Source organism: Rattus norvegicus, chromosome 10 (assembly GCF_021556685.1).
Source record: "Rattus norvegicus strain SHRSP/BbbUtx chromosome 10, alternate assembly SHRSP_T2T, whole genome shotgun sequence".
Lineage (NCBI taxonomy): Eukaryota > Metazoa > Chordata > Mammalia > Rodentia > Muridae > Rattus > Rattus norvegicus.
Genome location: NC_141543.1, coordinates 106,409,391 through 106,423,387, shown reverse-complemented (window position 1 = coordinate 106,423,387; position 13,997 = coordinate 106,409,391). Strand labels below are relative to the sequence as shown.

Below are 13,997 nucleotides of genomic sequence, written 5' to 3'. Positions count from 1 at the left end.
ATGTAGGATTGGCAAAGATCTTTTCCCAACCTTTCATTGTCATTTTGTCCTAATGACAGTGTCCTTTGCCTTACAGAAGCTTTGTAGTCTTATGAGATCCCACGTGTTGCCTCTTGATGTTAGAGCATAAGCCATTTGTGTTCTGTTCAGGAAACTTTCTGCAGCCCATGTGATTGAAACTCTTTCCCACTTTTCTTCTATTAGTTTGAGTGTACTTGTTTTTTACATGGAGGTCCTCGATCCACTTGGACTTGAGCTTTCTACAAGGTGATAAGAACGAATCGATCTGCATTCTTCTACATGCTGATCTCCAGTTGAACCAGCACCATTTGTTGAAAATGCTATCTTTATTCCATTGGAGGGTTTTAGTTCTATGTCAAAGATCAAGTGACCATAGGTGTATGGGTTCATTTCTGGGTCTTCAATTCTGTTCCACTCATCTATCTGCCTGTCTTTGTACAAATATCATAATGTTTTTATCACTATTTGCTCTGTAATACAGCTTGAGATCAGGGATGGTGATTCCCCCAGAAGTTCTTTTATTGTTGAGTATAGTTTTTGCTATTCTGAGTTTTTTGTTACTCCAAATGAATTTGCAAATTGCTCTTTCTATCTCTATGAAGAATGGAGTTGGAATTTTGATGGGGATTCCATTGAATCTGTAGATTGCTTTTGGCAAAATGGCCATTTTTACTATATTAATCCTGCCAATCCATGAGCATGAGAGGTCTTTCCGTCTTCTGAGATCTTCTTCAATTTCTTTCGGCAGAGACTTGAAGTTCTTGACATACGGATCTTTCACTTGCTTGGTTAGAGTCACACCAAGGTATTTTATACTATTAGGGACTATCGTGAAGGGTGTCATTTCCCTAATTTCTTTCTCAGCCTGTTTATCTTTTGAATAGAGGAAGGCTAATTGTTTGAGTTAATTTTATACCCAGCCACTTTGCTGAGGTTATTTACCAGGCTTAGTAGTTCTCTAAGTCATTTAAGTATACTATCATATCATCTGCAAATAGTGATATTTTGACTTCTTCCTTTCTAATTTGTATCTGTTTGACCTCCTTTCGTTGTCTGATTGCTCTGGCTAGGACTTTGAGTACTATATTAAGTAAGTAGGGAATGAGTGGGTAGCCTTGTCTTGTCCCTGATTTTAGTGGGATTGCTTCCATGTTCTCTCCATTTAGTATACTGTTAGCTACTGGTTTGCTTTATATCACTTTTTACTATGTTTAGATATGGACCTTAAATTCCTTATCTTTCCAGGACTTTCAACACGAAGGAGTGTTGAATTTTGTCAAATGCTTTCTCAGCATCTAGTGAAATGATCATGTGGTTTTTATCTTTGTGGTTTTTTATATGGTGGATTACATTGATGGGTTTCTGTATATTGAACCATCCCTGCATCCCTGGGATAAAACCTACTTGGTCATAATGGATTATTGTTTTGATGTGTTCTTGGATTCTGTTTGCAAGAATTTTATTGAGTATTTTTGTGTCAATATTCATTAGGGAAATTGGTCTGAAGTTCTCTTTCTTTGTTGGGCCTTTGTGTGGTTTAGGTATAAGAGTAATTTTGGCTTCATAGAAGGCATTTGGTAGTGTTCCTTCTGTTTCTATATTGTGCAATAGTTTGGACAGTATTGGTATGAGGCCTTCTATGAAGGTCTGATAGAATTCTGCACTAAATCCATCTGGTCCTGGGCTCATTTTGGTTGGGAAACTTTTAATAACTGCTTCTATTTCTTTGGGAGTTATTGGGTTGTTTAGATGGTTTATCTGTTCCTGATTTAACATTGGTAATTGATATTTGTGTAGAAAATTGTTCATTTCCTCCAGATTTTCCAGTTTTCTTGAATAGAGGCTTTTGTAGTAGGATCTGATGATTTTTTTTTTTAATTTCCTCTGATTCTGTTGTTATGTCTCCCTTTTCATTTCTGATTTTGTTAATTTGGACGCACTCTCTATGCCCTCTGGTTAGTCTGGCTAAGGGTTTATCTATCTTGTTGATTTTCTCAAAGAACCAACTTTTGGTTCTGTTGATTCTTTGTATAGCCCTTTTCGTTTCTACTTGATTGATTTCAGCTCTGAGTTTGACTATTTCCTGCCTTCTACTCCTCCTGGGTGTATTTGCTTCTTTTTGTTCTAGAGCTTTCAGGTGTGCTGTCAAGCTGCTGACATGCTCTCCTCTCTCGTTTCTTTCTGCAGGCACTCAGAACTAAGTTTTCCTCTCAGCACAGCTTTCATTGCCCCATAAATTTGGCCTTTCTTTTCATTAAATTCTAAGAAGTCTTTAATTTCTTTCTTTATTTCTTCCTTGACCAAGTTATCAATGGGTAGAGTGTTCAACTTCCATGTATATGTGGGTGTTCTGTCTTTATTGTTGTTATTGAAGACAAGGTTAAGTCCATGATGATCTGACAGGACGCATGGGATCATTTCTGTCTTCCTTTATCTGTTGAGGGCTGTTTTGTGACCAATTATATGGTTAATTTTGGAGAAGGTACCATGAGGTGCTGAGGAAAAGGTATATCCTCTTGTTTTAGGATGGGATTTTCTATAAATATCTGTTAAGTCCATTTGGTTCATAACTTCTGTTAGTTTCTCTCCATCTCTGTTTAATTTCTGTTTCCATGACCTGTCCATTGATGAGACTGAGGTGTTGAAATCTCCTACTAGTATTGTGTAAGGTGCAATGTGTGATTTGCGCTTTAGTAAGGTTTTTTTTATGAATGTAGGTGCTCTTGCATTTGAAGCATAGGCATTTGGGATTGAGAGTTCATCTCGGTAGATTTTTCCGTTGATGAATATGAAGTTTCCTCCTTATCTTTTTGATGTCTTTTGGTTGAAAGTCAATTTTATTTGATATTAGAATGAATAATCCAGCTTGTTTCTCCGAACCATTTGCTTGGAAAGTTGTTTTCTAGCCTTTTACTCTCAGGTAGTGTCTGTCTTTGTCTCTGAGGTGTGATTCCTGTAGGCAGCAAAATGCCGGGTCCTCTTTACATATCCAGTCTGTTAGTCTATGTCTTTTTTTTTTTTTTTTTTTGGGTAATTGAGTCCATTGATGTTGACAGATATTAAGGAAAAGTGATTGTTACTTCCTCTTATTTTTTTACTTAGAGGTGGAATTATGTTTGTGTGTCTCTCTTCCTTTGGTTTTGTCACAAGGAGATCACTTTCTTGCTTTTTCTAGGGTGTAGTTTCCCTCCTTGTGTTGAGGTTCTCCATCTGTTGTCCTTTGTAGGGATGGATTTGTAGAAAGATCTTGCGTAAATTTGGTTTTGTCATGGAATATCTTGGTTTCTCCATCTATGTTAATTGAGTTTTGCTGGATACAGTAGCCTGGGCTAGCATTTGTATTTGCTTAGGGTCTGTATGACATCTGCCCAAGAACTACTGGCTTTCATAGTCTCTGATAAGAAGTCTGGTGTAATACTTATAGGTCTGCCTTTATATGTTACCTGACCTTTTTCCCTTACTGCTTTCAATAGTCTTTCTTTGTTTTGTGCATTTGGTGTTTTGACTATTATGTGACCGGAGAAATTTCTCTTCTAGTCCGATCTATTTGGAGTTCTGTAGTCTTCTCGTATGTTTATGGGCATCTCTTTCTTTAGGTTGGGAAGTTTTGTTGTATAATTTTGTTGAAGATACTTACTGCCCCTTTATGTTGGGTGTCTTCGCTTTCTTCTATACCTATTATCCTTAGGTTTGATGTTCTCATTGTGTCCTGGATTTCCTGAGTGTTTTTGGGTTTTTATTTTTTTCATCTTTATTAACTTGGGTATTTCTTATTTACATTTTGATTGTTATTCCCTTTCCCGGTTTCCGGGCCAATATCCTCCTAACCCTCCTCATCCCCCCCCCATTACCGCCCTTCCCGCCAACAATCACGTTCACTGGGGGTTCAGTCTTGACAGGACCAAGGGCTTCCCCTTCCACTGGTGCTCTTACTAGGATATTCATTGCTACCTATGAGGTTGGAGCCCAGGGTCAGTCCATGTATAGTCTTTGGGTAGTGGCTTAGTCCCTGGAAGCTCTGGTTGGTTGACATTTTTGTTCATATGAGGTCTCAAGCCCCTTCAAGCTCTTTCAGTCCTTTCTAAGATTCCTTCAACAGGGGTCCCATTCTCAGTTCAGAGGTTTAATGCTGGCATTCACCTATGTATTTACTGTATTCTGGCTGTGTCTCTCAGGAGAGTTCTACATCCGGTTCCTGTCGGCCTGCACTTCTTTGCTTCATCCATCTTATCTAGTTTGGTGGCTGTATATGTATGGGCCACATGTGGGGCAGGCTCTGAATGGGTGTTCCTTCTGCCTCTGTTCTAAACCTTGCCTCCCTATTCCCTCCCAAGGGTATTCTTCTTCCCCTTTTAAAGAAGGAGTGAAGCATCTGCATTTTGTCATCCTTCTTGAGTTTCATGTATTCTGTGCATCTAGGGTAATTCGAGCATCTGGGCTAATATCCACTTATCAATGAGTGCATACCATGTGTGTTTTTCTGTGATTGGGTTACCTCACTCATGATGATATTTTCCAGTTCCATCCATTTGCCTATGAATTTCATAGAGTCATTGTTTTTGATAGCTGAGTAGTATTCCATTGTGTAGATGTACCACATTTTCTGTATCCATTCATCTATTAAAGGGCATCTGGGTTCTTTCCAGCTTCTGGCTATTATAAATAAGGTTCCTATGAACATAGTGGAGCATGTGTCTTTGTTATATGTTGGGGCATCTTTTGGGTATGTGCCCAAGAGAGGTATAGCTGGGTCCTCAGGTAGTTCAATGTCCAGTTTTCTGAGGAACCTAAAGACTGATTTCCAGAATGGTTGTACCAGTCTGCAATCCCTCCAACAATGGAGGAGTGTTCCTCTTTCTCCACATCCTCGCCAGCATTTGCTGTCACCTGAGTTTTTGATCTTAGTCATTATCACTGGTATGAGGAGAAATCTCAGGGTTGTTTTGATTTGCATTTCCCTTATGACTAAAGATGTTGAACATTTCTTTAGGTGTTTCTCAGCCATTTGGCATTCCTCAGCTGTGAATTCTTTGTTTAGCTCCGAATCCCATTTTTTAATAGGGTTATTTGTCTCCCTGCGGTCTAACTTCTTGAGTTCTTTGTATATTTTGGATATAAGTCCTTTATCTGTTGTAGGATTGGTGAAGATCTTTTCCCAATCTGTTGGTTGCCGTTTTGTCCTAACCACAGTGTCCTTTGCCTTACAGAAGCTTTGCAGTTTTATGAGATCCCATTTGTCGATTCTTGATCTTAGAGCATAAGCCATTGGTGTTTTGTTCAGGAAATTTTCTCCACTGCCCATGTATTCGAGATTCTTCCCCACTTTTTCTTCTATTAGTTTGAGTGTATCTGGTTTGATATGGCAGTCCTTGATCCACTTGGACTTAAGCTTTGTACAGGGTGATAAGCATGGATCGATCTGCATTCTTCTACATGCTGACCTCCAGTTGAACCAGCACCATTTGCTGAAAATGCTACCTTTTTTCCATTGGATGGTTTTGGCGCCTTTGTCAAAAATCAAGTGACTGTAAGTGTGTGGGTTCATTTCTGGGTCTTTGATTCTACTCCACTGGTCTGTCTGTCTGTCTCTGTACCAATACCATGCAGTTTTTATCACTATTGCTCTGTAATACTGCTTGAGTTCAGGGATAGTGATTCCCCCTGAAGTCCTTTTATTGTTGAGGATAGCTTTAGCTATCCTGGGTTTTTTGTTATTCCAGATGAATTTGCAAATTGTTCTGTCTAACCCTCTGAAGAATTGGATTGGTATTTTGATGGGGATTGCATTGAATGTGTAGATCGCTTTTGGTAGAATGGCCACTTTTACTCTATGAATCCTGCCGATCCACGAGCGCCCCGAGCTCTCTTCTCTCTCTTTTCTTCTGTTGGTGATGCTTCCGTCTATTACTGGTGGTCTCTTCCTTAGGTTTTCTATCTCCAAGTTTGTCTACCTTCCTGCTTCCTCTATTGTTTCTATTTCCATTTTTACATCCTGGAGAATTTTGTTCAATTCTTCACCTGTTTGACTGTGTTTTCCTGTTTTCTGGGATTTTTTGTGTTTCCTCTTTAAGGGCTTCTATTTGTTTACTTGTGTTGTCTTGTATTTCTTTAAGTGAGTCATTTATGTCCTTCTTAAAGTCCTCCATCATCATCATAAAATGTGATTTTTAAATCTAAATCTTGCTTTTCCAGTGTGTTTGGATATCCAATATTTGCTTTGCTGGGATGTCTGGGCTCTGATGATGCCAAGTAGTCTTGGTTTCTGTTGCTTAGACTCCCGGGCTTGCCTCTTGCCATCATGTTGTCTCTGGTGTTAGCTTGTCTTGCTGTTTCTGATAATGGCTTGACCCTCCTGTAGACCAGTTTTCCTATTTTCTTTCAACCGGTTCTGGGAACAGAGTGCTCTGCTCTCAGGCATGTAAGCCCTCCTGGCAACTGGCTATTCAGCTCTTGGCACAGGAAGGAACCAGAAGGGTCCTGAAAGACTGCTCCTAGGTTCCTGTGCCCAGGGGACACAAATGTCACAAGGCGATTTCCTTTTGACTTGGGGATGTGGACAGACAGTTTCCTCAGATTTCTCAGGAGTGTCCACATTTCTGAGGGTCAAGCTCTCTCCCCTACAGGATTTGGGTGCAGGAAGCTGTTTGACCTGTTCAGTTCAGTTCCGGGCACAGACCTGAACTGTGAGTCACTGCAGCTGACTCCTCCTATATTCCTGTGTACAGAGACACTATGCAATTTCCTCTTGGGTCAGGGATGTGGGCAAAGGTGGGCAGAAGTGGCAGGCTGTCCAGCAGTCTCAGGATTGTCCACACTTCTGTGTATTCAGCTCTCATCCCTGTGGGATTTGGGAGCAAGGAGCTGTGGGATGGCATCGGACACGTTTTGATTTTTAATTGACACAGTAATTAATACTTACAGGGGCTGGCTGTGGTGGTGAATGCCTTTAATGTCAGCACTCAGAAAGCAAAGGTAGGTGGACCTCTGTGAGTTCAAGGCCAGCCTGGTCCACAATTTGAGGAAAAATTCTGATGGGGTATAATGTGGCATTTGCACATTGGTACAGGACGTAAGGATCAGAGCAGGGCCTGGGCTTTCATCAAAGCCATTTGTCAAGTCTGTGAAATCCTCTCTAGGAGGTATTTTGAAATAATCTACTGTGAACCATAGTTTTTCTCTGTCTCATACAACACTAGAAGTTGTCATTCTCATTAAATGGCAGACACCTCTGTCCCAACAACTCTCCCTCTATGCAGTCAGCCCTCTCCCTTCTTCCCTAGTACCCTGCCCAGGCTGATAACCACTGTTCTGTTCTCTGCTTCTTTGAGGTTAACTTTTGTTCCTTTGAGGAAAAAAAATGTGTCTGTGTGGTGTATGTATGTGTAAATGTTTGTGTGTCTGCCTTTCTGTGTGTGCATACATGTGCTTTCCGGTGCACACATGGGTGCACACACACATGTGGAGGCCACAGATTGGCACTTAGCATCTTCATCATTCTCCACCTTGTTTGTTTAGACTTGGTCTCCCAGTGTGCATGGACCTCACAGATTCAGTCTATGCAGTCAGTGATCTCCATGACCCACCTGTCTCTGTGGTTACAGATACCCCTCACCACCTCACATGGCTCTCCAACTGGCACACCCATTGTCTGAAAAGATTTTCTCCTACACTGCAGTCTGGCTCTCCATGTTGTTGGTGGAGTCCTTTTGGTTTAAAATAAGTACATTCAGCAATTTTTGTTTTCTTACCTGTGGCACTAGGGACATATTTTGTTCTTGGTGGTGTTGGTATTCAAGTCAATAGCCTGAAGCACTTCCTTTATGGTTTTTCTTTCTTTTACACACACACAGACACACACAGACACAAACACACACACACACACAGACACACACACACACACACATATAGGTGTTTTTTTTTCACACACAGCAGAATAGGTTATCAGATGGTTGGTGGTTGTAAGCCACCATGTGGGTGCTGGGAATTGAACACAAGACCTCTGGAAGAGCAGACAGTGTCTTTACCACTGAGCCATCTCTCCAGAGACTCCTGTATCATTTTGTTTACAGCGGGTATTTGATAGATGCTGCTTGTGCACGCTGTGTAATCACAGCACCAATGGTGCTGCATCCTCAGTCCTTACCAGGAGCTCTGGACTCAGATTCCATGGATCTGAAGGACAGCAGAGTGTCTGTGTGCTGTGGGCTCTGCACCGTAGGGAAATCTGAATGGTTGGTGTCCTTTCAGTCAGCTTCCAAGGCATTCATCCTAGAGACTGCCAAGACTACCACAAGTGGCTTCTGTATATGGCCATGGGATGTGGATTCTTCAGATGAACCTCATGAGGGTAATGGGTACCTAAAGAAAGGCAGAATCATGTCTAGTGGACATGGCCTTCTGACACTTCTTCCACTCCAGCCATGATTAGTCATTGTCACCATTTTATCTTCTGAGAGCTATATCTGGTGTCTTCAACCTTTTTTTCTTTTTTTGTTCTTTTATTATTTTTTTTTAATTTTGATGCTTCAGCCAGTAGGAAAACTATGGTGATCTGTCTTGGGAAAAGAGAGGCCCTTCACCAGTTATTATTCAGCTCATGAACTCTACTTGGCATAGTAGGGTTCCACTGAAGGACTCTAGGGGCTTTCACCAGCCTTATACCCCCAGGCCTTGAGTCAAGGCTAGGCCAATTTCCAATCTCCATGCACAATTCTTTAATGTACTGGATGATAGGCACCTAATACCCTGGAAAGTTCCCGATACAGTTCAAAAGCATGTCATGATCTACCCATACTTGCTAACCAATAGATTTAAAGGTCAATATGCTTAGCCAATAAGCTTGAACTGTAACCTTGATGAGGTAAACTGCACCTCTAAAAAGTATAAAAACTGCGTATTCTAGCCATTCTGAGTCACCTTCTAGTCACTTGCCTTAGGGACTAATTGCGGGTCAATCCTGATGTGACAAAAAATTAACCTCCTACTTCTGCATTGGTCTGCATCTCAGTGTCACACACAGGGGCATCTCAAAGTAAGTAAAACTGACTGAGGTTGGGGGTCTTATCCCACCCTGGGCGTAGGAGATCAGTGATTGTGATTTTGTGTTTTCCAGGCTGCTCCACTGCTCAGGATTTACTCACAGGACCAAAGGAGGTGAGCGGTCAGGAGCAGGGCTCCCTGACAGTGCGGTGCCAATATGGCTCATGGTGGAAGGATTACAGGAAGTACTGGTGCCGAGGAGCTGAGTGGAGTTCCTGTAAGATTCTCGTTGAAACCGATGCATCAGAGTGCTTGGTGAAGAAGAACCGTGTGTCCATGAGGGACAACCAGACAAACTTCATTTTCACAGTGACTATGGAGGACCTGAGGATGAGCGATGCTGGCATTTACTGGTGTGGAATTACGAAAGCTGGATATGATCCCATGTTTAAAGTTCATGTGAGCATTGACCCAGGTAAGAGAAAAATTCCAGAGTGAGCCCCAAGTGACCCAGGGCTACACAGAGAAACCCTGTCTCAAGGAAGGGATACCCAGGAAGAGAATCTCATCAGCTAAACAGTCTGGGCCTATCTAGATACCTCGTTATCATGGAGACCTCTAGGTTTTCATCCTACCTGACTGGTTGTTGTGTTATTGTGTTAGCGGTGTGTCATGGTCACATGCTCCAGGACAGGAAACTGGTCAGGAGCTAGTTGGAACTCCTGCTGTTCTCAGTTATGAGATTTTCTGGGGTTCTGAACTTGCTACAGCCTTACCAGCTCTTCTGATCCACTGCCCCACACTCTGTCTCAAAAAACTAAAGCCAAAATTAAATTAAAAATTAATTTTAAACAGAGCATGTAATGAGAAGTTGGTGCCTGCATTTTTAAGGCTAAACACAGTGAGCAGTAAAGAGGATGTGGGGGAGGGGGACCGAGATACAGGCTGAGGCTAGATCATGAGGTCAAAAGGCTGGGTGGGTCACAAACAGTGATAAGCCAATCTGTATTTGAGTCTAGGGGTGAGATAAGCTGGTCTCTCTCTCTGTCTGTCTGGTCCATTCACCTATCTGTCTGTCTGTCCTAGTCTGTAATTTTGTTGCTGGGATAAAACCCTGACCAAAGCCAACATGCTGGGAGGAGAGGTTTTATTTGGCTGATGCTTCTATGGCACAGTCCATTTTGAAGGAAGTGCTCAGGAACTCAGCAGGAACCTGGAGGCAGGAACTGAAGCAGAGGCCATGGACTAGCGCTGCTCACTGATTTGCTCTCCCTGGTTTGTTCAGCCTGTTTTCTTACAGAAGCCAGGACCACCTGTCCAGGAATGGCATCACACCCTTCCATCAATTCACAATCAAGAATTGTTCCTTGCTTATGTGCCCACCATGTCAACCTGATAGAAGAAAGTGCTCAATAAGGGTTCTTTCTTCCAGAGTTCTCTAGTTGGTTACAAGTTGACAAACCTTACAGGTGTACTATAACCTATGAAATCACTGACAGCCTGTATGTCTGTTTAATATTTTTTTGTCTCTCTTTTTTAAATTTTTTGTTTGTTTTGGAGGGTTTTTGTTGTTGTTATTGTTGTTGTTTATTTTGCTTTATTTTTTTCAATATAGGGTATCTTTGTGTATTCTTGGCCATCTTGGAACTTACTTTGAGATCAGGTTGGCCTCAAACCCACAGAGATCCACCTGCCTCTGCCTCCCCCAGCATTGGGATTAAAGGCCTGTACTAGCAATGCCAGCACTCCTTCCTCGATCCAGAGACCATGTGTCAGCTCTTTTTAATAATTAGTCTGATTAATAACAAAACAAAGGCCACTTAAGGAGGAACAGGTTTATTTTGGTTCATGGTTTAAAGGGATTCAGTCCACTGTGGTAGAAAGGTGGGGTGGTGGGCTGTGAGGTGTCTGCTCACATTGCATCCACAGTAGAAAGCAGAGAGGGATAAGGGCTGGTGTTCCTTCCTCCCTTCCTTCTGTTTATCCAGTCTGCCATTCAGCCCAGAGTAGGCATCTACTCTCTGTACTCCCTCCTCTCCCTAAGAGGGACCTACCTCCATCCTGATCCTTAGAAAGGCTCTTATCACAACAGAAGGCCCTTAAGAGACACAAGGAGGTGTCCCATGTCCAGAAAAGCCCTAATAGGCACCTCCCAGATGCATCTGTCCCCGTGGAGATGCAGTGATCAGCACTGGATGTGTCTACAAACTGCCTCTTCTGGTAGCTGAACGTTGTTTCTCTTTTTGGCTTTCTTGCTTCTCAGGGCAGACCTTGGCAAGAGTCATGAAAAGACGGTTGTCTTCTGAATTTCCTCTTTTCTCCATAGCATCTGCATGTGTTTCTGTGGCTCTGTTTGTTTCTGTGTCCTTACAGGTGTGGGTGAGTGTGAATCGGCCCCAGGCCTGGGGAGAGCTCTTGTCATCCACTTCCTACCCCTCTTTCTCACTCTTGCAGTAATGACTAGCTTAGATGTGCAAGCAAAGTCAGCTCTTGGGAGTGCACAGAACAGGGAGACAGCCTGGAACCCCGACTTTGTGGAGTATGTACCTCAGCAGACTTTTGCTAGACACAGAAATAAGTTTCTAATTTTTCCAGTCTGTGAAACATGCTTTCAAATGCATAGTTTAATTTACTATGGCTATTGTGAACAAGGCACTAAGAACATACAAAATGTGTGTCCTGCTTTTAAGAGAATCTTGGGTTAGTGGGGACACACACACACACACACACACACACACACACACACTGCTTCCATCTTTGTTCTGCTGATCACTCTGGGAGGAGGGGAACAGTTGCACCAAGCTCCTTCTCAGAGCATCAGGATAAACACCTGCATCACCCAGTTCCCAATCCTGAATTCCTGTGTCTCCTCCAAGGCAACCTTAATCTCAGCCTGGAGATGGACAGCTCTCAAGCTTGGTTTATGCCTCATCATATTCCAAACTGTGCGGCAGCTGGCAGTCAGCAAGCCAGGGTCATTTTACACTGTTAGCCTGGGCTTGACCCTCATGGCCTCCTTCTTTGTCTTCTTTCCTCCCAGACATTCTGTCCTCGTTAACACTCTCCTTCTCAAACTGAAGCATGCAGACGAGCTCTTCTCCACAAATGTGATTATTTGCTACTTTCTCAAAGTTAACTTCCATGATTCTGTTGTTATACAAAAGATTTCTCCTTGGATCTGTACTTTCCACTCAATATTAATCAAAGACACTTCATGGGAAAATGATGCGGTGGCGATGAAGAAAGGGTTCTAGGGAGGAGATAATTCTGTGTGTATGCAAATGTGTGTATATATGTGAGTGTTTGTGTGTGGGAGTGTGTGAGAGTATGTGGGAGTGTGTGTGTGTAAGTATGTGAATATGTGTGTGAGTATGTATGAGTGTATATATGTGTGGGTGTGTATGTGTGGGTGTGTATATGTGTGTGAGTGTGGGTATGTGTATGTGAGTGTGTGTGAGTGTGTTTATGTGTGTGTGATTGTGTATATGTGTGAGTGTCAGGGTATGTGTATGTGTGAGTGTGTGTACATGTATTTGTATGTGTGTGTGTGCACATGTGTGAGTGTGTGAGCACATGCTTATGTGTGAGTGTGTGAGTCTATGTGAGTGTGTGTGTGTGTTTCAATGCATGTGAGTGTGTGTGAGAGAGAATGTATGTGGGTGTGTGTATGTGTGTGAGTGTGGGTATGTGTATGTGTGGGTGTGTGTGAGTGTGTTTATGTGTGTGTGATTGTGTATATGTGTGTGTGTCAGGGTAGGTGTATGTGTATGTGTGTACATGTATTTATATGTGTATGTGCATGCACATGTGTGAGTGTGTGAGCACATGCTTATGTGTGAGTGTGTGAGTGTGCATGAGTGTGTGTGTATATGTTTGAGTGTGTGTGTGTGTGTGTGAGTGTGAGCGATTGTGTGAGTGTTCATATGGTTGTGGAGAACATATACACGTGGGGATGTACATGCATGTGGCAGTGAGCACCCGAGCACATTTTCATATATCTATAGCACTTGATCAAGCCTTAGAAATCAACCTGCCATACAGAGAGACTGTATGGAATATTTAAATAATTCAATTTAAAACTAACAAAAATCAAATACATGTGACAAAGAAAAATCCATGTTATTTCTTTGGAAAGATGTCAGGTAGTATAAGAAATAAGAGAAATGTCTATGATGTCAGTGACTGGAACTGAATTAACTCTGACAGTGTACCATCAACCACACATAGAATCTGCCCCCCCTTCACCCACTGTCCCTCCTACTCCTGTGGGCCAAAGCTCCAGGATCTGTCCAGGAACCAGTTAGATGGGCTGCTGCTTGCCGCCCAAAGCAAAAAGCCTGAGCAATTTTCATCAACACACCTGAGTTCAGTCTAACCTTCTTGCTGTTAGTTGAGTCCCCAAAGGTCATGCTCAGGTCCACCAGATCCCCAGAGCTATGCTTTGCTGCAGAGAATGATGCTATTTCCACACACAGGCTCCCCACCTTCATGACGATGGGGGTTTTTGTGACACATGCCCCCCTGCCTCTCCTGCTGAGACTGTTAGCGCCATCATGTGACTTCCTGCCACCTACAGTGGACAGGAGACATCTTAGCCCGGGGCAAGGGGTTGGGGGTATGCTGACTCATTTTCCCTAAAGAGCAAAAAGCAAACTTGTGTGGTTGTGGCAGTCTGGAGTTGAGGTTTTCCTATGCCAGCAACTGTTCTTAAAAGCTATGAGTCCAAGCCTGTGTCTGCAGGAAGTTAGGGATGGGGGTGCAGGTGCATTTCTGGGACATCAGCACCTGTGCCTCCCCTCCTTCCTTTCTTCTGCCTTTGAAGAGCGGGATATGGAGCAACTCATGGTCCAGTCCTACCCCCTATCAAGAGAGAGAGGCTCCCAGAGCCAGGGCCACCCCTGGAGCCCACCCTCCCAGAACTCACTTGAAGCAAGCTGGTCTACACTGGCTTATAGCTACACAGAAAAGGCATGACTGCCCAAGGCACATATATCATT

The 13,997-nt window shown here is 42.7% G+C and overlaps 1 protein-coding gene across 2 annotated transcripts in view; it reads left to right on the top strand.

Annotated features, from left to right (window-relative positions):
- The window catches only part of Cd300ld (Cd300 molecule-like family member D), a 32,881-nt gene that overhangs the window by 5,711 nt on the left and 13,173 nt on the right, over positions 1-13,997 (top strand). For both annotated transcript variants that reach the window (NM_001408733.1, XM_087569206.1), the window contains 1 exon segment: positions 9,134-9,475. In NM_001408733.1, the coding sequence (NP_001395662.1) occupies positions 9,134-9,475 (342 nt within the window).